The sequence below is a fragment of the Ornithorhynchus anatinus genome, chromosome 9, assembly GCF_004115215.2.
Source record: "Ornithorhynchus anatinus isolate Pmale09 chromosome 9, mOrnAna1.pri.v4, whole genome shotgun sequence".
Taxonomy (NCBI): Eukaryota; Metazoa; Chordata; class Mammalia; order Monotremata; family Ornithorhynchidae; genus Ornithorhynchus; species Ornithorhynchus anatinus.
In genome coordinates, this window is record NC_041736.1 from 11,707,453 (window position 1) to 11,734,610 (window position 27,158).

At 38.1% G+C, this 27,158-nt stretch overlaps 1 protein-coding gene across 1 annotated transcript in view; it reads right to left on the reverse strand.

Moving 5' to 3' along the window:
* LOC100082270 (fibroblast activation protein alpha) overlaps positions 1–21,289 on the reverse strand; it is a 57,488-nt gene extending 36,199 nt beyond the window's left edge. The window contains exons 1-10 of the mRNA XM_001512902.5: positions 21,160–21,289; positions 20,744–20,828; positions 10,587–10,682; positions 8,059–8,153; positions 7,889–7,963; positions 4,234–4,286; positions 3,687–3,759; positions 2,847–2,967; positions 2,483–2,637; positions 1,089–1,192 (exon numbers count right to left, since the gene is read on the reverse strand). Coding sequence (XP_001512952.2) covers positions 1,089–1,192; positions 2,483–2,637; positions 2,847–2,967; positions 3,687–3,759; positions 4,234–4,286; positions 7,889–7,963; positions 8,059–8,153; positions 10,587–10,682; positions 20,744–20,828; positions 21,160–21,165 — 863 coding nt within the window. The 5' untranslated portion in view covers positions 21,166–21,289. The remainder of the gene's footprint in view (positions 1–1,088; positions 1,193–2,482; positions 2,638–2,846; positions 2,968–3,686; positions 3,760–4,233; positions 4,287–7,888; positions 7,964–8,058; positions 8,154–10,586; positions 10,683–20,743; positions 20,829–21,159) is intronic.
* Positions 21,290–27,158: the final 5,869 nt, after the last annotated feature.

Consider the following 27,158-nt stretch of genomic DNA (forward strand, 5'->3'; position numbering starts at 1 on the left):
ATCCATAACATAAGGATATATATTAATATATGGGTACATTAATAAGGGTACGTGCTAATAATGTTGACTCTATCAGGATCATTAGAAGGGAGAGAGTGGTTTGAAAGTTAACAAGGAAGGTTAACTCCTGAAGGTGGATTATTAATTCTTCTGCATATGAAATTGTAATGGAATCCCTCCTACATCTTTGGGAAAACTCAAAATGGATAATAATAATAATAATTGTGGTATATGTTAAGCACTTTCTGCGTGCCCGGCACTGTACTAAGCGATGGGATAGATACAAGGTAACTATGTTGGACACATAAGGCTCACAGTTCTAATCCCCATTTTACAGATGAAGTAATTTATGCATAGAGAAGTGAAATGACTTGCCCAAGGCCACACAGCAGACAAGTGGCAGAGTCAGGATTAGAACCCATGACCTTCTGATTCCAGGCCCATGATCTATCCACAGAGCCACGCTGCTTCTCCCAATGAATTGGTTAAGAATCTTACTTGTTAGAGGAAAGCTATAGTTATGCAAAGAAGAATGAAGACTTCTGCTGGCTGTTTACATCTTTATAGCAATTATGTCTTACCCTAAATCAGGTCCAAAAACTAGGGACTTGAAAGAAATCAGGGCAAACCTAAAAGAAAGTAGTTTATAGGCAGAGCAGTTAATTATATCACCACTATCTTCCCCATCCTCAGCAGTGCTCTGCTACTGGTGTCTTTTGGCAACAGATGTAGCATTAATTTGGTAAAAGTGAGTTAGATGAAGGAAAATTTGAAAAAAAAACTGTTTATGGGTTATTATTTGATTATTTGCTACTTTAAATATACTCAGGGATTATTTGTCTATTTCATGCCTAAATATTACAGAAAAAAAATGCTACCCCCTTGATAAGTTCACCACCCAGACTTGTTATTGGCTCTGAGTTGGCTCCCAGATGAGAACTGATTTGCAGAAAGTAAGATTTCTTTTGAAAAAAGAATGGGGAAGAAACCCGACTAGGACAGAAGCATGAATGTAGACTGGATATTTCTGCTGTTATCGAATAAATGGGCAAGAAAACCTCAGGAAATTCAAACTAATGAAACCCTACCTTGATGCTATCACTGCAGGAACGGGAACTTCTCTAGAAAGTACATATTCAGGATATGTAGTATCTACAATAAACACCTTAACAGTAGGATTTTTAGCTCCAGCCTGTCAAAAAAATGAATTACTGGTTATCAAAATATTTTGATAGGCAAATATTGCTAAACATCATATCTTGCTGGAATATTTTTAACATGACAAGTACAGCACCTGACTTTAATGGGTATTTGGTGCCTATTACACTTAAAACACTGAGGTATATTGTTTCAGGAACAGAATCCACAGATTATAGTTGGGGATGATTCATTCAGAGTCTCTTACCAAAGGGAAAACATTTCAGATGGAGAAGCAAATCTCAAGTTTGGGAAAAAAGAAACTCCCTTCTCTGATTTCCATGGCATATTTGCTCTCCACTCCGATTCTGAACATTTCATATGGAGCTTGAGTCTCTACCTGGGATAAAATGGCATGGGAGTTCTTCTTATGTCTTGTTGCAAGCGGTATTTAGCCAGGTAGGACCAAGAGATAATGAAATGGAGTTTTGGCCGGGGGCATGAAAAAGGTATGTTGTCAGGCTACATTCATTGCAATGAAGAATCTTTGAAAGTTATGCAGACTATAATCAGTAACAAGAATAATCGTGACTTGATGTCAATCCAGTAGCTATTTCCAGCTCTAAATCCACTGGAAAATTGTGGTTTTAAAGCCACTCTCATAACTCTGAATTTGATGATTAGGGGAGCTTAGATTTTTTTCTCTTTTCAGCAGCAGTGCACCCTGGGTATAGGCCACTATGGCCACTCCGATCATTCTTTTTCTCATTGCTTTAATACAGAGGAGATTAAAGCAATGAGAACAAGAATGATCGGAGTGGATCCTGATGTCTGGGTAGCTATTTAGTCTTCTTGCATGTTTCAGGGAGAAATCTATTTCTGTCTCCGGTTCATATTCAAAGTAAGTATGAATAGAATGTTCCCCAGATTTTGAGTTTAAACTAGCTAGTGTCTTGGAGAAGATATCCTGACCTTAAACATTTTACAAGCTCTGAAAGCCACAGTGGATGGAATTACTGAGAAATCCTAACTCTTTTAATTAGGAAGTCTCAGTAATTCCATCCATGTGATTTTCAAAGTTAAGAGTTCCCAGTAATTCCATCCATATGGTTTGAAAAGTTCCTACGGTATTTATCATCAGGGTATCTCATCCAGGAAATTCAGGTGTTCAAAACAACAGCTAAAAACTTCTAGCTAAATTATACCCCAGAGTACATTTGCCCTCCCATGTTGCAGGATAGGAATTTTTTTTTTACCACCAAGATAATCCCACTTATCTTTCTCTTCATCTGATGACCTTTTACATCAGGGGAATAAAAGCATCTGTTATAAATGAACGGCATACCTTTGGGTAGGGAATATTGATTGTTCTAGGATACTGCTCATCTCCATAATAGGAATAGGCAATAACTGGTATATCCGTATCATTAAATTCTGCATAAGCTAAAAACTTTCCATTGGGAGACCACCACAGAGCATATTTTGTTGCAAGCATTTCCTCTAAAACACAAACAACCAAATATTACTAAATACTATCTATACTATAAATACTAAGGAGAGCATGAATAGAGTTCAGTATAATTCACAGAAATCGATTAAAAGGCCCAATGAATACAAGATAAAATTCTACAGAATATAGAACCGTAAGAGGCTGAATAGGAGGGAAGGGTGAAGAAAGAAAGGATAAAGAGTAAAAAAAGGAAGTTTACCTTCATAGACCCAATCAGGAATTCCATTAAATATTTGATTTTCTATTCCAGTATTTGTTATCTGGATAGATGGATCTCCTGGTCTTTCTTTCAAATATATGTTATTTTGATAAACATAGGCCTAGAAATGATATAGCACATTTTAATAGTATGTATAATTTTAGAAAAAATACAATCTGTTGCAATAATTTTATCTATATCATCATTTATTTATTGTCACAGCACTGTTCTAGGCCCTTTCTTAGAAGGAGATACTTTCAAAATTTTGCCATTTTCAAAATTCCACTTAACACAATATAATAAGGTAAATTTTTTACTAAAATGTGGAAACTTAGTAGTTCATTAGAGATGATTACATATATGCATATTATATGTATATATATTTTTAATGTGCTAATAACTCAAATGCATTAATGTATTATGCATATAAACCATATGGAAGATGTTGCCTCTAAATATCAATGACCTATTTTCATGATGATTTGAAATTCATAATAGACATCTATCTATATCTCCTAGTACTCTGAGGTCTGTCTGGAAAATTTGTTGCAAACCTCGTTTTGATAGCGATGAATAGATTGATAAATGATTATAATCTCATTTAAACTGGAGACAAAACTAAATATTTAAATATGCTTTGTAATGGAATCCAGCATCAATCTTTATTTGAGATTGTACAAAGTTTTCAAGTGATTTATCTTTTATCAAAACTAGCCATTTTAAAATATTAAATTAAAAACACATGGTTTATTGTAAAGAAAACCTCAGTAAGTATTCAAAAGTAAAATAGTGCTGTGTAATTTTTATTTTAAAATGTCATATTCTATATAAAAAACTCACCATTTTGTTTTCCACAGGTGACCAGCATATATACTGAATTGGATGAGGAAGCTCATTTTCTCTTACAAAGTCTCTGAAAAGAAAATAGAAATTAAAAGATTTTTGTTGCTTTGTAATATAAAAAGAATATCTGTATAAACATATTTATTCCAAAGGAAAACTGAATTGGAAATAAAAGTAGACAAGAATTCATGCCCAAGTGTCCTGGAACAGTTAATGTGACTATGACAGTATCTAATTCACACTTAACGTAAGTAGTTACTGTGTTGTTGCTCTCTGAATCATGCAGAATTTTAGAAAAATAAAGGCACTTGAAGACCTCTATTTAACTAGCTGACCATATAAAATAATTTGATTCTTTGAGCTAGCTGGTTCACTGGTAATTAGTTTCTCATTGCAGTTGATTAAGATCTTTTGGCTTAACACAAAAAGTGTGGGAAATTTAGACTAGTAGCAGGATGATGCAATTCTAATCTCAAAACAGTATTTCTAACGGAGATGAGGATGGTAACAATTTTAAGTGTCATGAATAAAAGCTAAATCTTACCCATTTCCAAGATCATAAATGTAGTATGATGCTGTGTAAGAGTATCTCCAAAGCTGAAGATTGGATAAAGAAGCAAAAACAAATTGATTCTTACAGAGCCCGAATTCCAAACGGAATACTTTTTTGATTAAATGCAAACCCAGTGCTACCCAGAAGACACTTGGGGACCACCATTTCCCCAGGTCAGGGGCTGGCCACCCAGCACTTTCCACTGTAGCAAGTTGAGGACAAGTGAAAATCCAAAGGTTGGTACCCGGAAGAACACCCTGACCTCTGGATATTCCATTTTCCCCTTGACAACAGGCCCTGCCGGCACTCTCCACTGCAGCAGGATGAAGACCAAGCAGTAGCATGTCTTCCCAAATTCTTAGGACACTGGAGTTGGGGTGACTGTTGTGACGGTTGATCGGGACTTCTTGTGAGGTGAGGGGCCTGGACTTATTTAGTCAGCATGTGTCTTATGGCTTTTATTCTTATCCTTGTCTTTTCATTTTTTCTTAATATCACATCACCTTTCCTTTAGTATCCTTTGCCAACCCTCCTCCCATTATTCTAAGATTCTGAATCCCTTGATAATGAGGGATCATGTCTGATTCTCACCCAGGTACTTTTTCCCAGCCTTTAGTACAGTGATATGCACGAGGTAGGAGTTTAAAAAGATCTACTACTATTATTTGGTCAGTTCTGCCATAACATTTCTTTTTTCCCTACACCCTCTGGATAGAACACAGTGGTAGAAGAACCATGGCTTCATGGGTAGATCACGGGCTCTGGGAGTCGAAAGGATCTGGATTCTAATCCCTGCTCTGTCAGTTGTCTGCTGCTTGACCTAGGGCAAGTCACTTAACTTCTCTGTGTTTCAGTTACCTCATTTTTACCTCATCATTAAAATGGAGATTAAGGCTGTGAACCTGATGTGGGACAAGGACTGTGTCCAAACTTATTAACTTGCATCTGCCCCGGAGCTGAGTACAGTGCTTGGCACATAGTAAGCTCTTTAAAGCATTAAAAAGACAAAACACATCATATGTCTGTTTGGGTAAAATGTGATTGTGATGGTGGAAAAAATGTGTGTGTTCTTCAATCATGGGTACTGAAATGCAAGTCTTCCTTATTGCAGGGTTGGTGGGGAACACAACTCCACATCATAGGGGCAAGCACTCAGTACAGTGCTTTGCACAGAGTAAGCACTCAATAAATACAATTGATTGATGGGGGGGCAGTTGTACTTCGGAATTATCTGGATAATTGAGGACTAAAATGTACATAAACTTTGGTACACAGATATTTCATGACATAGAAATGAATCTACACTGAATATTAAATAATTCATGTCAAAGTGTATATATTACCCTAACTTTTGAGATCATGTCCATGTTAGGCCCTGCCTTGGCATTGAGCTATTTGGATAATTTTTTTATGGCATTTGTTAAGTGCCAAACACTGTAGTAAGCACTGGGGTAGTTCAGGTTGGACATAGCTATGTCCCACATGGGGCTCACAGTCTTTATCCTCATTTTACAGATGAGCTCACTGAGGCACAGAGAAGTTAAGTGAATTGCCTGAAGTCACACAGCAGACAAGTGGTGGAGCTGGAATTAGAGCCCAGGTCCTTCCACTAGGACATGCTGCTTCTCAAAAATTCTCCCTAATTGAAAAGCCTCCAAAATCCTCCATTAAAAATAACATCTCAAATAATTTAATTCAGATTATTTACATGAAAGTGCTTTGGAAAAGCAGGATCACTACAAAAATGTTAAATATATTTACTATGTTATTTCTAACCTCCAGATAACACCTATTTTGTCCCTAATTACACTTAATTATTTTACTCTCCCAGGAAACTCGGCTGGCTTCCTCATTATATTAATTTTGATATGATGCCCCATAGCATAAAGGGAGTCTTCTGAAATAAAGGTTTAAACTTCAGATTCATATACGCTGTAGGCATATTTAAGATTTCTAGACAATCCCATGATATTTAATATGCGATTCATTCCCACTGAAAAGAATGCTATTGTTATAGTTTGTTATAGTTATTGCTATGGGAAGCAATAAATGATGCCACAATTTGGCATATGTGTCAGGACTTGCTATGTGATATTACTCATTTGGTGTTCAAACTTTGGCAAAGAGCTCCTCCAAGTTCTCAAACTCCCTTCTGTTTAGTTGCTGGCTTCACTTAGACCAGTGAGTCACTGTCCATCTGGGAAATCAAGTAGCTAGCTTTCAGTGGAAGGACGATTGATGGCTGTTGCACTCTATATTAAGCACACATATGGTGTGCAGGATTTTTTTGAAGTCTGACCTTCTCTGTATCCTCTTGAAGCATTTCTTCTGCTTCCACCGCCCAACCATTCACTCCTCATTCATTCAATCGCATTTATTGAGCGCTTACTGTGTGCACAGCACTGTTCTAAGCATTTGGAATGTACAGTTAAGCAACAAAGACAATCCCAGCCCAGACCAGGCTTACTACTGTGGGGGTTCACCATTCAGGAGCTATTTGGGCATTCATTTTTCAAAAATGTCTTATTAAGCAAATCTCTGTTGAGGTGAGATAGATTGGATGGATTTTGTTCTAGGTGCACGTTGTTTATGGTCCTAGCTTGCTCTTGGATATTGATTATGATATGTAGTTAATACTGAAGGAACCGCTTCAGAAGGTTGGTTTGATGTCTGGAGATCACAACCAGAAAGACTGGACAACAGTATATAGCCCAGGGCACCTTCAGTTTGGCCTGAAGATTGTTGTTGTCAAACTAGTCTGGCAAGTTCCTTAAAGAAACTCTATTCCTCTTGCTTCAATTTCCTAAATCCCCATTATTCATAGCTTCAGACACTTTGCTGCCTAAATTGCATATATTTACGATGGTATTCGATCCCAAGTCACCAATGAAGATCTCTGATTTCACTAGTGCTATCTGGTACAATACTAGAAATAGTAATAGTAATTGCAGTAGTTGTTAAGTGCGTACTGTATGCTAAGCGCTGTACTGAGCCCCGAGGTAGATACAAGATAATCAGGTCCCACATGGGGCTCACAGTCTAAGTAGGAGGCAGAACAGGTCTCAATCCCCATTTTTGCAGATGAGGGAACTGAGGCACAGGGAAGTTAAGTGACTTGCCTAAGGTCACACAGCAGACATGTGGCAGCGCTTAGATTAGAACCCAGGTCCTCTGATTCTGTAGCCTATACTCTTTCCACTAGGCCAAGCTGCTTCTCTCTTCAGATTCCCTGCTAGACGGTTGCACTAGACTGTAAGTTTGTTGTGGAGGGAATGTCACTGTTTATTGTTGCATTATACTTTCCCAAGTATTTAGTACAGTGCTCTGCACAGTATGAGTACTCAATAAATATGATTGAATGAATGAATGAAGGAACTGACTTCAAAATGGTGCGTAATAATTTGTATAACTTTTAGAGTATCTGCCTTTTCATGGGTCTGAATACAGTATTGACTTTCTAAACTAATTGGAACAAGATAAATAATTAATGATATTTATTGAATGTTTATTGTGGTGCAGAGCACTGTAATAAGTGTTTGGAAGGCAAGACAACATCTATTCCTAGAGGAGGTTGATTCTCTATGCTGTAAGTCGGACAACAGACAGGTAAGTACTTAGCTCATATATAGCAACAAAAATAAAATACCTTAGAATAATCACTTTCTAGAAATGCAAATTGTCGATCTGGTGATAAAGCATAACCTGTTGCATTCACATGTTTCTGAAATCACAAAGAGTTTGATTAGAACTGGGTATGTGCAAATAGGTTTGAGTGCTTCCAGTAATTATTAAATAACAGGACCGGTAGATATATACCATGGTAATGTTACTCAAGAGAATGGATGCTTCTCCTGTTTCAACATTGTAAAGTATGATATTATTATCCATAGATTGATGGAGATATTCATGTCCTTTAAACAAAAAGAAAAAACCTTTAGAATACAATCCAACTGGCCATAATCTCCCTTATTAACACATATTTTTAGATATCGGGTTGCTGAAAATTTGCTCTGCCTCTAAATTCTACAATGCAAACTCTTTCATTTTTCTCAACTTCTCAGCCTATTCTTCTTCATTCTTCTTCCTCTACCTAGAAGCCATTTCCTTTATTTTTTTTTACTATAAGCTTTACAGATGCCAAAAGCTCAGGACTAAATTTAATGTGAGGAAGAAATATTATCCTATTTATTTATTTATTTATTTATTTATTTATTTATTTATTTATTTAATGTGTAGGACACATTTTGTAGGCTTAAGAGAACTAGTAAAGTTTTCTGACATGTTGGCAATCTTTGAAAGAAACTTAATTGCATGCCAATATATTGAACATGACCATATGTATGTGAAATCAGAAATTTTATTCAATAATTTTAATCATAAAAAACCCTCAAGATAAGTTGTAACTCAACTTGCTAAAAATTCTGAGATTTAGGTACCAAAATGGGACCTTTAGATGCTACCAAAAGCAATTTCATAATCCTCTGTATTAGGAAGGGATAATCAAAGACATCCAAAGCCTCGCTTAGAAAGCGTGTCGCATATAGTTCTTTGACTATGCTTCTCAAAAAAAGGCACTGAAGTGGAAATTTGGTTGTTGGGAACTGTGGTCATATTGTTAAGTCATCTGTACACTTCAGCTATTTTGGACTGTGCAATAAATTAGTTTCCGGACCTAGGTTCCCACGTACATTTGCACATTTGTAAGTAACAGTGTACTTTCATATTCAGACTTGGCTTTCCAAACTTTTCAACCCTGAACTTGAGTTACATATATTCTTAAAGCCTGCAGAAATAATGTCAATATTCATGATCTCGTATAATGATTTAGCCCCAACTATGACTCAAAAACTAATCCTTTGAGTTTTTGGGTAGCGGGCAAGCTTAAACAGCTTATTTTTCTGTGGTGTCACGTCACAGCATGAAATATTCAAGTGTTTGTTTCGAAGTCTTTTAGGGGGATAATTAAATGCTTTTATTGGTAGATCTGTTCCCTTATTTTTTAATTAACTCAAGTTCTTTAGACCTTTTTTTCTGCCAAAACATCCTGAATGCATTTCAGAAACACTTTCATAAAGTCTGGCAGCATCTAGCCTTCTCCTCTAAATCTCTGTAGTGATGTCTGCCAGTCCTAAAGGCAATTTTCATCCTACATTTTGTCTTTGGGGTTAAACAATTATTAGAACATGTTCATTCAAATTCTTAACTCCTCACCCTGACTTGCTCCCTTTACTCATCCCCCCTTCCAGCCTCACAACACTTAGGTACATATCTGTAATTTATTTATATTAATGTCTGTCTTGCCCTCTAGACTGTAAGCTTGTTGTGGGCAGGGAATGTGCAAGTGCTTAGTGCAGTGCTCTGCACACAGTAAGCGCTCAATAAATACGTCTGACACACTGACTACTTTCCTAGTACAACCCAGCCCACACACTTTACTCCTCTAAGGCTAACCTTTTCACTGTTCCTCCCCCTCTAAACTGTAAGCTCTCTGCCCCCACTTCACCTCCCCTCAGCTAAGCCCCCATTCCCCACCTTTCCCTCTGTTTCTCCCCCTCTCCCTTCCTCTCCCCTCAGCACTGTGCTCATCTGCTCATTTGTATATATTTTATTGCCCTATTTATTTTGTTAATGAGATGTACATCCCCTTGATTCTATTTATTGCTATTGTTTTTGCCTGTCTGTCTCCCCCGATTAGACTGTAAACCCATCAATGGGCAGGGATTGTCTCTATCTGTTGCCGAATTGTACATTCCAAGTGCTTAGTACAGTGCTCTGCACAAAATAAGCGTTCAATAAATACTATTGAATGAATGAATAAATAAGCTCATTTTGGGTAGGGAATATGTCTGCTTATGGTTATATTATACTCTCCCAAGTACTTAATACAGTGCTCTGCACACAGTAAGTGCTCAATAAATACGATTGACTGATTAACTCTATTGTGGTTCCAAATAATTTCCCAAGAGACCTTTGTATACCAAGAAGCTACATGGGTGTGAAGAAGGAAAAAAGCATTTTGAATTTCGGTTGCTCCTACTCCACTTAAGAGTTTCAGTGAGAGCAAGGATGAATGTCTCTCAGAAGCTCCATTCTCCCAAGTGCCGCAGGTCACTCGTTGTATGGCTAAATAGGAATATAACAACATTAACAATGTCTACTTAGACTTAATGTACTGGTTCAGCCTGGACCTCTGTCTTTGACAGAATCATTAAATGATGCATAGAAGAATATTGTGCCCTTTGCATTCAAAATACATGTTAAGGATGTAACATTAAATAGCTCTTCCTTTTGGGTCAAAAACCCATCAGAATATCTGTTCAATAATGGAAAACGTTTTAACTTGCCTGAAATCCAACTTGGAAAAAATGTTTTGTAATAAAAAGTTCCATTCAAAATGTCCTTTAATGTGAGTGCTCTTGTATTTCCTTCTGAGTTTTGAGCTTTACAAAGAGAAAAACATGAACAAACATAGTATTAACACATTAATTAACATAACTAAATAATTATATTTCAACCTTTTCCTTGGTTTTTCTTTTGGATCGATCTCTCTCTCTTTCTCCCTCTCTCTCTCTTTTCTCCTCTCCCACTTCCTAATTCTAACCTTAATCCTAAAACTCCCCCTTCCTCCACCCCCTTCTTCTCGAACTTGGAGTCAGAGGTCATGAGTTCGACTCCCGGCTCTGCCACTTGTCAGCTGTGTGACTGTGGGCAAGTCACTTAACTTCTCTGTGCCTCAGTTACCTCATCTGTAAAATGGGGATTAACTGTGAGCCTCACGTGGGACAACCTGATTACCCAGTATCTACCCCAGCACTTAGAACAGTGCTCTGCACCTAGTAAGCGCTTAACAAATACCAACGTTATTATTCTTCCCTTTGTATTGTACTAATAACAATACATCTAGTGAGTTTATAGCAGTGTGCATCATATCAATCCTCAAAATAAGTCCCCAGAAATCACTCAATTAGTGTAATCTGATAACATATCAAGAGATTTTCATAAATTAAAAGTGAAACAGGAAAGATTATCATCCACTTCTGCAGATAAGCAAGGCGATCCATTTCTCTTAGAACGTCCCAAAGTGCAATTTTACTTGGAGACTCTGCTGAAACGTACCTCACCATCAACCACAATGAAATAAATCTGTCTCAAGTTCTTCAAGACAATCCAATTCAATCAATCATGTTTTATGTCTTATGGGTTGGAAATATCCCAGCCCAATTCAGAGTCTGACAAGAATGAGGCTAACTGAACCAACACCCTCTGTTTGTAGTAATAGGCTTTCAATAACTTTGAACTGTGGAAAAGGGAACAGGATTATGCTAACATGTTTTTTCTTTTCTATCCATAAAATCAGCCTTTTTCTTCCATGTCATTTCTGACCTATTGGATCAAGATTTGGCCATGTTCTCCATTGTTCTCTCCCTAGTTCTTCATAGACTGTTCTGCACACAGTTAGATACTCAATAAATACTACTGATTTACTGAATGACTGGTTGATTTACGTCAGTATTTTTCAAAATAGGGTCCTGTGGCCCCTGGAAAATGAGGAAAGATTTCAGAGAGGCTAAAATCATATCTGAAATGTTATAATTTTAAAATTAGTGAATAAAAAGTATTTAAATAATTCACACATATACATACTGCTTTTGCTGCTATGGTGTCTTTTTTGGAACTGTTGGACTGTGGAGGTGGGAATGACATAAAGCAAGCATGAGAGGGTATGTTTGTGTCTGTTGTGCGCTTCCGTGTAATGCTGCATTGTTCAGAAAAACAGCAAGGCAGCTGCTGAAAGTCAAAAACCTCTGAACATTCACTTTAAATGAAATAATATTGAAGCTAATGTTCAATGATTTTCCCCCCAATAATTGCATTTTCATATGCTGAGATCTTTTATATATATTAAAATGCATCAATAGATTTGAAGTCTTGAAAATATACTAAATATAAAGGCAATCCCTAAATTACTGAATGCTTCTCGACTTGAGCATTTTCTGTAAGAGCTCCTTTATTTAACTAGTGTTAGAGACAAAATAAGTAACAATTCCACATATCACATTCCACCCATAATAAACCATTCATTTGAAACCAGCTCAGAATGCATAGATTTTGCCTTTTCCAATTTTTCTGAGATCTCTCAAGAATCCCTTGTAATTGGCTTGCAAGATTAATTACAGGAACATCAAGGATAATTGGGAGTCAAAGTGACTTGCCTTTCGAGATACATTTAAAAGTTTATATTTAAAAAAGCCTGACCTGAATCTTTATTAGGTATAGAAAATGACTCTGTACAGCATTCCTTAATTTCAAAGTATTTTACACCCTACTTCCTTTAATTACAATCTGCTTCATTGAGCAATCTATGATGACAATTAATTTTTTACTCATTGCATCATACAAGTCTATTCGTGTCCATATGAAGTGGAAAATGTAGATAAATATCGAGTAGGCAAATTAGCTTATTCTTATTTGGATACTTTAAAAAAATTCAATTGAGTGGAGAATTCTGCATCTACCTGGAATGTGGCAATGATTTGCACAATACTAATTAATTCTCTGAGGGATCAGGATTATATAAAACAGTTTAAAAGTGAAGAAAGAGAAACACAAAAATTGTGGGATGAGAAACACTACAGATGATGAAAATTCAGAATTCATGTTCAGGCATTACTGAGAATATAAAGATTAAAGGTTAAGATTAAGGAAGTGATTTGGGGGAATAATAATAATGATGATGGTATTTGTTAAACATTTACTATGTGCCAAGCACTGTTTTAAGCACTGAGGTTAAGCACTGTTTAAGCACAAGGTAATCAGGTTGTCCACGCGGGGCTCACAGTCAATCTCCAAAGATAAATTGAGTGACTTGCCCAAAATCACACAGCTGATTGTGCCGGTGGAGCCGGGAATAGAACTCACGACCTCCAACTCCTAAATTTGTGCTCTTTCCATTAAACCACGCTGCTTCTCTACTAATGTTTAATTGCATAAAAGTTTAAAATTGTCTTTTCACTTCCCTTCTCCACTATGGTGATGATTTGGGATTTTTTTTTATTGTGGCTGGTTCTGAGGTTTTCATATGAAAGTGATCAAGTTGATCAAAATATCATTATTACTACAATTTTTGACTGTGAGAATTATTAAAAAATAGCAACAAGAGGAATTCACTTACTTAAAGACCTTTAGGATAATGTTACTAGTTTATAACCAGCTCAGTATGTACCATGACACAAATATGTATCATCAATGGATTGACACCCATTTTTATTTATCTTGACAGCTCTTGGTTCCATTAATTCGAATAAAGGAAATGCCAACAATCAAGCTGACATGTGTAGTCTAGAGGAAGTCACATTTCTTTTAGGAAGAAAAAAAGCATGTCCTATATTTCCATCTTGAAGTCAAGAATAAGTTAACTTTTCACAGGATACGAAAGGATGGATGTGATTGAAAAATCACTGGTATAATGCTTAACTTCAAAAAGAAAGCCAGAGAGAAGAACGGAAATTCAGATTCACAACAATGATAAGTGTCAATCGGATTTATTGAGCACTTACTGTATACCGTGTGCTGTACAAAACACTTGGGAGAGTACAATATAACAGAGTTGGTAGACATTTCCTGCTCACAAGGACCTTACTGAAATTACTGTTACAGTTTGTAACAATAAGCTTATGCTAGCTACTGTTTTTTGTAGTTGCCTGGTCTTTGGAAAGTGTCTTATTTTGGAGATGCAGTGTCTACTTCTGCCGTCATCCTGGCAGATAGGGAATGTGTCTGTTATTTTGTAGTCTCCCAAGTGCTTAGTAGAGTGCTCTGCACACAGTAAGCATTCAATAAATATGATTGACTGACTCATTGTAATATGGCTGTGATTATAGTAGACTTTTCACTGTCTACTTGCCTGACCTGACCAATGACCTGACAATCTTGGATAAAGTTGGTATTTGTTAAGCGCTTACTATGTGCAGAGCATTGTTCTAAGCGGTGGGGTAGATACAGGGTAATCAGGTTGTCCCATGTGAGGCTCACAGTCTTCATCCCCATTTTACAGATGAGGGAACTGAGGCACAGAGAAGTTAAGTGACTTGCCCACAGTCACACAGCTGACTAGCGGCGGAGCCGTGATTCGAACCCATGACCTCTGACTTCCAAGCCTGGGCTCTTTCCACTGAGCCACGCTGCTGTCCACATGCTATTTTAGAAATCCTTGAACTCAATTTCTGAATTCTAAATGATATTCCTCTTCCACCAGTCACTCCTGTCTGCTGGTGAGTACCCTGCCCACAAGAACAAGGGTGGAACTCAGCAGCAGGAGCTCCGGTGGAGGGAAGTTAGGTGCCGAAAATTAAAAATGGGCATACCAGCATCTGGTTTCATATTGGTACCAGGCAGGACACAAGCTTGATGAATACCAGAATGTTTGGTGGTGTAAGTCCAGACAAATGACTGGCCTAGGGCTAGTCAGAAACATGTGAAGCCATCATGGCCTAGCAGAAAAATGGAACTGGGAGTGAAGAATCCAGGGTCCTAGTCCCCTTCCTACATGGAGCTCACAGTCCAAGAGGGACAGAGAACATGTATTTTACCTCCATTTTATAAAGAACCCGAGGGAAATAGAAATAAAGTCACTTCCCAAGGCCACATACAAGTTAAGTAGGGGAATTGATACTAGAACCAGTGAAAAAAACCACTGATAATTAGGTTAGTTCAATAGGAGGCAATTTTTTGCTTAAATACCCAGATTTAGAAAACGACTTCTCTGCTAAAGGAGTTCTGAGCTCAACAATGTATTCACTTTCTTTCATGACAATTTTGTGCTAAACCAGAGAATGCAATTTCTAATATAGACATAATGCTTTTTTTTACAAGAGTTTCATCTCTATCTTTACTAATAGCTTTCTGCTGCTGAATTACAGTCTTTTAATTGTGCTGAAACCATATATGTGGCATTATCATTTTTCATCCACCCAGTCTGCAATATCTACACATTAATTTTAAAAGCACAGCCTGTCTTATGCATACACATCTGGCATTTCTTATGTTTTCACTTATTTCTGACTAGTGTCTTTATATACAATTTGTTGACCCATCTCTTGCATGTTTGCTCAAAAGCTACTTAAACACTTTAATTAGCTATGTTTGAATGAATTGTATTTTCCTGCCTTTTACGTTAGTGAAAAAGCAAAAATGACTTCAATTATGATGCAATTTACAAATAAAAGCTGTGATTCACTAACAGTTATGAGCCCTTCTTCCTATCTTTTCAGAAAATTTAATGTTTATCGTATTTTGGATTCTGTTTAAGTTGTTAGATCATTAGTCAAGACATGATGATCAAAGAAAAGGGATGGTGGAACAGCTCTTGGCTTTAGCAAAGTTTTTGATTATCAACAATTGGTATCATATGGTTTAGGCCACAAAATATTTTTGGCATGTCCAGGCAGTGGTTATCAGTGGGTTAGTACATTCATTTGGTAGTACATAAAAAATCAGTTCTTAGCCCAGTGTTACTTGTATGATATGTATGACATCTGTATGATAAAGTAGAGCTTTTTCATTACATTTACAGAGGACACATTTCTAAAATAAAAATCTTAATAAGAGATCAGAGAGGGAAATCATTTATAATTTTATATTCAAACACTTTCTTATTCATTTTCCAAATAAAATTCTTCAAGGATTCCAGGGAATTCACCATTTCAGTAATATTTGCTCCTTATACTGAGTCTTGTAGCTCAAGCATCATTTTAACTTCCTTTCTATCTTAATTTTTTTACTTATTATTTCAACCTTCAACATCCAACAAGTTCATGAAAATTTCATGCCAAAGTCACCTTCACTTATAGACAATTTTGGCCAAGTAATAGCACACTTCATTTAGGACATCAGAGACAGGTAAACCTATACCATGTTGTGAGACTGTACTAAGACTTGGATTCATCATATAATCTGGGGTGGCAAAACCCAAAATAAATTTGCCAAGTTACAGTTCCTTTTGATTTATAGCCCACATGTATTTTATGAGAAATATAGACTACAAATTTGATTTATTTACATTCAATTATAGAGCTATTTTATAATTCATCAACTTTCCAAGACCAGCAACTTTTCAGATCTTCTTTCTCCTTTCTGAACAATAAAAAGTTGTATCATGCCAAAGGCAAACAAGCCTAAACCTCTTAAGATGTTTTTTAAAGTTTGATTCACAATTTAGACCCTGCTTACATTTTAAACTTGAAAGACCTGTTCTCTCATCTTCTCTGCAAATGATTACTATTTACATCCAACTTCTTCAACCCTATGTAAGCTGTAATTATTATTTATGGAATTCCAAAGGCCTAGTCACACAAATTAAGACAATACTAATAATAACAATGATATCACCTCCTCCAGGAGTCCTCCCCTGATTAAACCTCTTTTCCCCGGTTCGCTTTCCCTCCTGCATCGTCTATGTGCTTGGATCTGTGACCTTTGAACATTTAATATTTATCCCACCCCCAACCTCACAGCACTTAAGTATTTATTTAGGTAATTATATGTCATCAATTACTTATTCAATCATGTTAATGTCTGTCTCCCCCTCTAGACTATAAGCTTGTTATGAGCTGGGAACGTGATGGCTAACTCTGTTGTATTGTAGTCTCCCAAGCACTTTATACAGTGCTCTACACATAATAAACATTCAGTAAATACCACTGATCATTATTATCATTAGTGATAATAATAATGATTGTTAAGAGCTATGGGCCAAGCACTGTACAAAGCGCTGGGATAGATACAAGATAATCAAGTCCCACAAGGGGCTCACTGTCAAAGTAGGGGAGAGAACAGATATTGAATCCCCATTTTGTAGATAAGTGAACTGAAGCACAGAGAATTTAAATGACTCGCCCAAGGTAGCATAGCAGACAAGTGGCGGAGCCGGGATAAGAACACAGATCGTCTGATTTCCAGGGCCGTGCTCTTTCCACTAGACCAGGCTACTTCCATTCTTCTTGTGAACAAACACATCTTGGGTATGCACAACTGTTTGAGACTGTTTTTGGCTTTTTAAATGTACTATCAAAATGGATTATAGCAAATATTATTTAAGCAAATAAGCATCTAACTTAAACTGGTTACTCTTCTGAAAAAGCTTTTTAAAATTTGTCTTGCTTTATACCTCAGGACGAACACTTTTTAGCTTCTAATTTAAAATGTTGGGTGGAATGTCTTGGTATTATCCTAAGAATTTGAAATAAGAATTTGACAATCATTTCCCCAGGCTATCAGCTCTATTAGAGAATTGTGATTAATAATAGGACTTTGTATGTTAGCTCTCATGCAAATCTAGGGGAGAGTATTCATGACAGACAATGTTAGTGAAATTTTACATCTTCCTAACATAGTTTGCCAATCAACATGGCCACTGCCAAGTTGAGGAAATAAAGGGATGCTTCTAAAGAGTTACTGTTCTACACAATGCAGAGTTACTTCCTTATGAAACTTTTTTAGATAGCACAATACAGGATTTTACATTTTGGTGGAACTTTAACTCCTATATTCTGAAAATGTTGCAATAGGAGAAACCCGATGATTGTGTTTTGTAGTTAGAAGAGGGAACTGAGTCAGTATAGATTCTAGGAAACTGGTATTCTTTGCAAAAGCTGCGTCTCGTGCCATCTCAAGCTCAGTATGTCTAAAACTGAATTCTTCATAATCCCTCTCAATTCTACTTCTCCACCTAATTTTCCCAGAACAGTCAACATCACAACCATTCTCTCTACTTCTCAAGCAAGCAAACTTAAGTGTTATTCTTGACTCTATTCTCCTTCAACTTTTATATTCAGTCTGTTGCTAAATTCAGTCAGTTTTTCCGCTGCAACCTTCCCCAGACCCATCCCTTGCTCTTCTTCCAATCAGTCTCCATCCTGGTCTGGGACCTCATCGTATCCCAGTTTAACTACTGCAGCAGTTTTCCTGCCTCCATTCTCTCCCCTCTCTAGTATATTTTTCATTTTGCTGCCAGAACCGTTCTGAACAGGTAAGGGCTTCTACTACAAACACTTCATCCCTTTGATAGTCTTTTCTTTTCTGGAAGCCTGGGAAAGTCCTCTAGGACTTCTGTCAGGAGACAGTCCTGCTCACAGAGGGGCTTTGAGAACAAAAGAGTTTGTTTTCAGCTGATAATTCCAAAATAGTGAGCTACTTATTTGCATGAGATATTTTCTCCTCTAGTTTAACGGTGCAAATTCTCAAGACGACAGGAATCATTCCTTCTGCACAAACAGATGTCTATGATATTTTCAACCTGCATCATCTAAACCCACCCAACCCAAATAATAGTGCAAAGTTTGTAGAGTGCTTCCTTGTACATAAACAGATATCTGTCATATTTTCAACCAGCATCTACATCTAAAGCTATGGAACCCAAATGGTAGTGCAAAGCTTTTATTTTCCAAGAGAGAACAGTATAGACTTCTGAATTCATACTCCTTTCTAGGCTCTTGGCCTTCCTGACATATTTATGGATCACATCTACCAATATTGTATTATACTCTTCCAAGTGTTTTAGTATAAGACTCTGCACACGGGTCTCAGTAAATATCACTGATTGATTTATTTATTGATTACCTAGAAACCATTATTTCCTTTGCCCCCACTAGGTGGTTTTCTCCTACTGCTTGGATTTGCTAACAGTTCAACCTCCCGTCTTTGTACAGAACAACAGAAACTGGGACCTAATGGTTTTAAATGGAGAACTGTAGTAGAGTAGTTCCAGTTCAACTTTATTTGCAGTCTTTCAATCCCCGTGAGCTGAAATCTCTCTCATTCAAAGCCTACATATTTCAAACCCACATATATAAAGAGATCATCATTTATCTAAGCCACGGAGAGTTTCCACACTGTATGTCCGGAATCTGGCAGACAGCTTCCCCTCCCCTCTTGAAACACACATTCCCACCACTTACCCCTCTTCTGCATATAATTCCTGAAGATGATTTCCCTTTTCAATCAACTCCCTGGGAGTCAGAAAGATTTAGGATTCTATTGTGTGACTTTGGACAAGTCTCTTAACTTCTCTATGCCTCAGTTACCTCATTTGTAAAATGGGGATTAAGAAAGTGAGCCCCACATGGGACACAGACTGTGTTCAACCTAATTAGCTTGTGTCTACCCCAACACTTAGTACAGTATGTAGCAAATGGTTGTGAGAAGCAGTGTGGCTCAGTGAAAAGAGCCCGGGCTTGGGAGTCAGAGGTCATGGGTTCGAATCCCGGCTCTGCCACTTAGCTGTGTGACTGTGGGCAAGTCACTTAACTTCTCTGTGCCTCAGTTACCTCATCTGTCAAATGGGGATGAAGACTGTGAGCCTCACATGGGACAACCTGATTACCTTGTATCTACCCTAGAGCTTAGAACAGTGCTCTGCACATAGTAAGCGCTTAACAAATATCAACATTATTAAATGGTTAACAAATACCATAAAAAAACACAGAAAACCTTTGTGTAAGGTTTCCATAAATGTACACACAAGCACTCAGTGTTCTCATCCACCTAAGATCCTGATGATCTGGGATCCTGCCTACAACTTCTACTGTAATCTCCCAACCACGTAGTACACTGCTCTACACATAGCAAGCGCTCAATAAATACCATTAACTGATTGATTCATTGATCCGCTATCCCTCTTCACTGAACCAGGGGATGATGGGCTAGATGAAAGGGAGGGGAAAGAGTGGATTGGAAGTTCAGGTTGGCTGTGACTCTGCTCCCTGGATAAAAAGAGTCTCAGGGCCCGAACTCCCTAGAGAAGGGATGAGAGGGCTGGGGAGGGTATGTGTGGACAGAGCCAAGGAGAGCAAAGTATATACAGATGTTGTTTTTTTTTAGTAAACATGAACCCTCCCTGAGTTTGGCCTGGATCCACTTGTGGCAAAAGAACAGCCTGTCCATACTTGCAGGTGTCTCCATGTCCAGGGCACATACCCTCTGTTGTCACTGGGGATTGGACAGGGACTGTTTCTACTGCTCCCAGAAAGGGCAGCTCAGGACCTAAGTGTCAGGAAGACTGCAGGACAGGGGGAAGAAATGACTCTGCTTTCTCCCCTCTCTTTGAAAGCACTCACATGAGAGCTGCCAGATCAGTGGAATACCCCCACCCCGCATACCCCAACTGAAGAACTACCACATCTTCAGCCTAGCTTTACATCATAGAGAGCACAGGTGATAAAGTAGGAAAAAAACTCTTCAAGCTCATTACTCTTTACCTCTCAAAATAAAGGCAGAGATATTTTTCCTACTTGAAAGAACGTTCTGCATCTCTCACAGTTGGTGTCTTCAGTTCTTCAGGATATCAAGCCAGTCATCAATTTTTTTAAGAAACTTAATTGGACCAACAGGCTAAGATTTCACCAGTTCCATTTTAGAAGACTTAGGTCATTTTTGAACAGGGAGAGAAAGGTCACATTTTCCAGGACTTTCTGGATAGATGCAAGAAGTGATAAAATAGACTTACCTCTTAATGGACGTAAAACAATGCACACCACTAACAAGGCAAGTAGAACACAGGTGATCACACCAAATATAATTTTTAGCCAGGTCTGCATCAGAGAAAATGAGTTACGTTTACAATGTTGACTAAATAGGAGCAAAGGAAGGTTCTGCTTACACCTTAAATCTTCCCCCTCCCACCTCACAAAGCGCACAGTGGTCATCTTTCGCAGATTAGACTCTAATCGCTGGAATCCTTCCAACTCGGCAAGTATAAATGTTTCTTACACTACATTTAGGATAGTTACACTCTGCCCTTTCCACCCAACCTGGACAAATAAGCAGTTATTGAACGGGACCTCGCCAACTTAACAACTGAAAAATTCTCAATGATGCTGTTCCTTTTCTCAGATAAACTTACTCTAAGTTTCAGATACAGACCTTCATGTTTCCAGATGTGCTTTTGAAAGGAGAAGTCTCCCTCCCGAGTGTGGTTCACTAGATCAGTGTGAGCAGTTGAAAAGAAGCAGTCTGCTTTCACATTTGGAGGCCGGACCTAAGACAGGGTGTTTTTTTTTTCCACGTCCTTTTTTCAAACCGTGCCAAATTTCAAAGGATTTCTGTAAAATTAGAAACAGATTTTGGAGGCGTTCTTGGCCCCGAAATGAACCGCGGATGTTTCGATAGAGGCTGTAAAGCCTCCCTATCCTTGTAAATTGTACCACAACATCTGCTTAAGTGGACATATAGTTTTTACAAGTTCAGGTTAATGTTCCGTTTTCCTCTAGAAATCCCTTGCAGTATATTTTGGCAAGCCTCGGGTTTTAGAATAACCTTCTTTCTATTCCTAAGCAAATGAAGAATTAATGAAAAAGAAAGTTAAGTATTCCTTCCCATATGCAGATGTCCCATAGCCAAGTTTCAGCAGAAAAAGGAAAGGAAGGCTCGTCGGGATGGCTGAGAAATGCAACTACCACAATTCACTCAACTTTTCTCTTCTTGGGGGAAGATTATAAGATGTTTGGAGACCAGCTTCTATTTTTCATATGACATAATTTCCCCACTTAATGCTTCATATGCACTTACAGCACTTTATAAATCAGGATCAAAAGCAAACATCGGGAATTTAAATTTAGTAAACTAATGATGCTTTTGTTTTTGGAGAAAGGGGATTTCTGGAGATTGGTGTGACCCTGATTGGAATGAACATGTGGCTGAGGACTCAGATCCGTACGAATAACTGACCAACAGATCACTTACCCAGTGGGAGTGGTTCTTGCAAAAGTTGTCATTTCTCTCCTCTGGAAAGGCATCTTCCAAGATGAGTGCTCTAAACAGTGGAGATCGGGTAATTAAAATCAGTCTCTGTATCATACTTAAAATTCTTCTTTCTCTGTGATAAAAGGGGCTTCGAGAGAAGAGTTTTTGAGAAACAGAGGCCTCAGAGGGGAGAGAAAATAAAGGTGATCAGTGTGCTTATTTCATCCATAAAGTTTCTACGGTTTTGCATTGAACCGGGGCTCTGGACACCACCAGAATTTTTCTCCACAGGGGACGTGAGGAAAAAGAAAGTCATGAGGCATTTTCTAACCGGAGGTGCAGCTTTATGGGCTTGTTGAAGCTGACTCTGTCTGCTCTTGAGAATGTTAGGAAGCCTGGGGCCTCAGGCTGAGGTGAAGGGATCTAGGAATAAAACTATTTGCTCACTGCCCTCTCCTAGATGACAGAAGGTAGAGAATTTTTGCTTTCTGGTGACATCCTGAATACCTAGAAATTCCAGGGAAAAAACCACTCGTGTTTCTTGGTCTCTGGCTCCCGCATTTGGGATCGCTCCAGCCTATTGCCTCAGCCTACTGGGACTTGTTCAAAGATGATGTGAGTGAGTTCTGTGTTCCACCCTCCTGCAGCTCCAAACATCCCAAAGATGAGAGAACGAAAAAATCAGCAAGGGGTTGAACCAGGCCAATGAACCCAGAAGGGATTTTTTTTGAGGAGAAAGATGGGGATTTTGACAATATTTGAACTCTTACTGAGAGAATAAACTTACAATACTAAGAGGTGATTTTACTGGGGATCAAGTTCACTTGGTAGTAGTGAGTAGCTGAAAGAAAGAGGCCAGGATATTTCAATCCTGACTTCACTTGCTGACATTTTCATTTTCAAGGAAATTGTATCATTTTTATAAAAAAGAAAATGCCTTCAGTTCGACATTATGTCTCAAGGAAGGAAGATTTATCCTACTAGGAAGTACTTAAGATAGTCCATTATTAGAGACACACTTGAAGAGTTTTAAACCTTTTGAGATATGAAAAGGCTGTGTTCAGGGTGTCTCTTACCTGAGCTGTAGTTTCAGAATTGGATCCACAACCGGAATTCAGGTCAAAGGCAAAATCTCCTATGTCGGTTCAATCTCAAAATTACGTTTTAAAGCGTATCAAATCTCTTGGATCTGTTTGCTCTTAATATTTAAGGTATATACAGTTGTTCAGCTGAGACACTAGAGAGTACCTAATTCTGAAGGATGCAAGTAGCATATATAGGGGAAACATTGCAGTAAAAAATCTTTCAAGTTTTTAGTTAATATTTAACCTCCAAATAAATTGCATAATTAGATGGTGATAATTCATTGTCCTTTCATGATGAAAGCAGTTTCTACTTTAATGCAGTTTTACAGCCTCATTCATTTCATTAGCAAACATGGCTCAGAGAAGGAACTTAGAGGAAGAACCGGTGGCTTCATGAAATCTTTTGAGAGGAAATGGCTCCTCTATATTGTTTTGAAACTCAGAGGTTAAAATATCCCTAGAAATGGCTCAAGAAGAAGGGCATTATCAGATTTATGTCCACAGTTCTCCTCTTGTCAAACTGGACCTTGTTTACAGCTTCCTGCATTTCAGCAGAGATTATTAGCTTTCATTAGTTAACTTTGATCCCCCTAACATTTGATTGACAAAATTTCCTAACCACAATATGGAACTTGGGTGTTAAAGCTGAAAAAAGACTTAGGGAGCTGTTTTATATGTTGCAGAGAAGTTGAAACAGAGGGAACTTAGATTTCTTAAATAGGATTATTTAGCTACAGAGGACTAGCAGCCTATATTTATTCTGAGACAGCAGCACGGAATGTCCCAGGGGACAGCAGAAGAGGACGGTTTCATTCTGGGAAGAAAATTAACTGCCAACTCTGAAAGCTGGATGTGAACTCAGGTCTGAATTCTGTGATGACGTATAGCCCGAGATTCAGCAGTATAGGAAACAGCTTCTTAGGAATAAGCTTAAAAATAACATGAGCTGCTTGGGAAGTAATCCTTCCACCCACTTGGAAGGATCAGGAGCTTACTGAAATGCTGTGCCCAGTTTTGATTTGCCCCTTTTAGAGTAGATACATAAAGATGGGAGAGAAAAGGTTGGAAATAGAGCAAGGAAGAACTCTCGAGGGAGTGTGGAAGGAAACATGGAAAGCTGACGCAGGAGCAGATCTGGAGAACCGTTGAAGATCCAGAACCCGCTTGATGCCCACGGAGCTCTCAAAGTGGGGTAATGCTCAGCAGTACCCCCGATAAGACCTAGGAAAACACAAGAATCACAGATGGCCAATCATAAAACTGCTTTCATCACTTAAACAATAATAATAATGATAATAATTATGTTGGTATTTGTTAAGCACTTACAAGGTGCAGAGCACTGTTCTAAGCGCTGGGGTAGATACAGGGTAATCAGGATGTCCCACGTGGGGCTCAGTCTTATTCACCATCTGACAGATGAGGTAACTGAGGCCCAGAGAAGTGAAGTGACTTGCCCACAGTCACACAGCTGACAAGTGGCGGAGCCGGGATTGGAACCCATGATCTCTGACTCCCAAGCCTGGGCTCTTTCCACTGAGCCATGCTGCTTCCCCGTAGCGCTTTGGTGGTTCAATTTATCATGCAGGGACATCATATCACCTTTCCAACTGTGCTCTTGGTTTGTTTTGTAAGAGTTGGGAATTAGTAAGGAGAGAACTGGCTCCAGCTATTCAATTTTTTCCTGAGAAGTGAGGATAGATTACCAAGTATTTTGTAAGAAGCATCCGTATTGTGGAATTGTGGATTAGTAAAGTGAGAATTAGATCTACTTTAGTTTCGATTTCTTTAGATATTGTATTTGATATGAGCTATGAATCTGAATATGATCCGGTCAATGCTAATTGGATTCTTTACTGACCACCCTCTTAGGGACTGGAAGTAAAATTATATATTGGCATTATTCATTCAAGGGTTCTGATTGAGTCCCTACTGTGTGAAGAATAATATCATTACTAGTAGGAAGTAGTTAATTAAATCCTAGAAATTCATGAGGAGGTTGTTTCAACCATCTTTCAAAACAACATAAGTGAGTATCAGGATTGTAAACTGGTCTTAATGCCTGTGTGAGGGCAGGGGAAGGACAATCATTTCAAAGTCCATCTGCAGGCAGTGAAGAACTTCTGGAAACAAATGAGGTGCCGGTGAAATCAGATCATAGGCACCTTGAAAAACAAGAAAGCAAGTGCCCAGGTCTATGGGACAACAGGGTGTGTCAAATGTGAATCGAACTGAGCACAATCGACAGCAGTTAGGAAATTTCTCTCTCCTTCCTAGTCTCATATTTTGGGCTTTCCTAGGAATGGTTTTTTGTGGTGCAATTCAGATTGCATTTTCTGTGGGAAAATCCATGTATTTTCTCTGCTTGATGAGATGGAGAGCAACTGGAGGATGTGGGGCTGGCTTCAGAGGGTTTTGGTAAATGTGGAGGGATCAATGCAAACTCTGGGATGAGTGGAACTTCCATGAACCTCCCAAGTTTTAGCAATTAATATTTGAGATTGTTGATATTTTTGCTAGATGAAACCACATTGTGCTTGCAGGGCAAGATAATCTGCAGAAAGGAAGACAAGCAGGATATCTTAGAAGCAGATGAGTTAGGATTAAATGGGAGCTGAATAACGTAATTTTAAACTAGTTTTTTTCACAAGATCTGCACTACAACTTTTATATTGAATTTCTTGAAGTTACACAACAACATCCCTATTTACAACATGTATTCCTGCCCAAGGTATCAGGCACCCAAGTGTGGAAAATGTCTATTATATCAGTTAACTTATTGTGGAAACTCATTGATTTTGTTTTCAACTGAGGCTGCACTGAGGTAAATGAGCAGCAGTCCACTCTATCCATATCCCATTTCAAGAATAAATTTTTACCATGGTTTGATTCCAGGCAACCATGTGTCCTTCGGTCCTCTAGACTGTAAGCCCATTATGGGCAGGGAATGTGTCTGCTGATTCTGCTGTATTGTCTTCTCCCAAGCACTTAGTACAGTGCTCTGCACAAAGCGAGTGTTCAGTAAATGCCATTGATGATTGATAAAATGTCTATATTTTAAGAACACAAAAATCATTCCCCTCTTGATTAATGGCTTCAGGGAAGTGGAATTCAAAGACAATGAAACTAAAACAGTCTTGATTTCCATTTAACTTATATGATGGTGAACTAAAATAACTGATTTACGGAATAAATTCATCACTTTTCTTTGGCTTTCTTTTCACAACAATTTCAACAGCATATTGAGCCAATGCATAATAGGGTATTATCTTAACCGGGTATGGATACTCAATAATTATTTCCAGCTGTTTGCTTCAAGGTGATCCAAGGCATGGCACCCCACTGCTTCATTGGAATGACATTCACAGTGACAAGGTCTGGGCTCTTTTAACAGTAGAGTTTCTTTGGAAATCCCAGTTCACCCTTCTGTAGCAGTCAACACCTTGGAGGAAGTTTCCAGGCCAAGAATGTATGGCACTGATGGATTTCCAACAGAAACAGCTGGACATCCAAAAGATGTCACCTTACCTATCTATGTAATATGAAAAAGTGTAGGCCAAGAACCATGGATTGATGGAGGCAGACAGGTGTAATGGAGAATCACTTCAAGTTCCTTTGTTTTTTCTTATGAGTTACGGTAGCAATTTTTATTCTATTTTTCTTTTTGACATTATGATTCAGGGTATTGTTCATCACTTTTTGAAGTAAGATACTCATGCACAGTTGGCATCATGCTCAGTTTTACTAGTCATCATTTTCTCTGCAGGATTTTTTTCATGAAAAAAGGGTCAGTAACCACCACCCGCCCCTCCACAGCTAATTACCGTGGGGGTGGATGATGTACAGTGACAAAGGCAAGACACAACTTTATAGCTTTTATATTGAAGGGTAAAGTACTCAATTCCAGTACAGTTAGTAGCAAAGGATGCAAACAAGAAAGATTTACTTTTTAAATTGTCTATCTTTCATTTTATAATATATTAGCAGTTCTACAGCCACCTCTATATGGGACAAATTGGCCGTAACAAAAGTCTCCCATCGGAAACGAAGGTTGAGTCTCCAATTAAACAATCAATGGTTTTTATTGAGCATTTACAG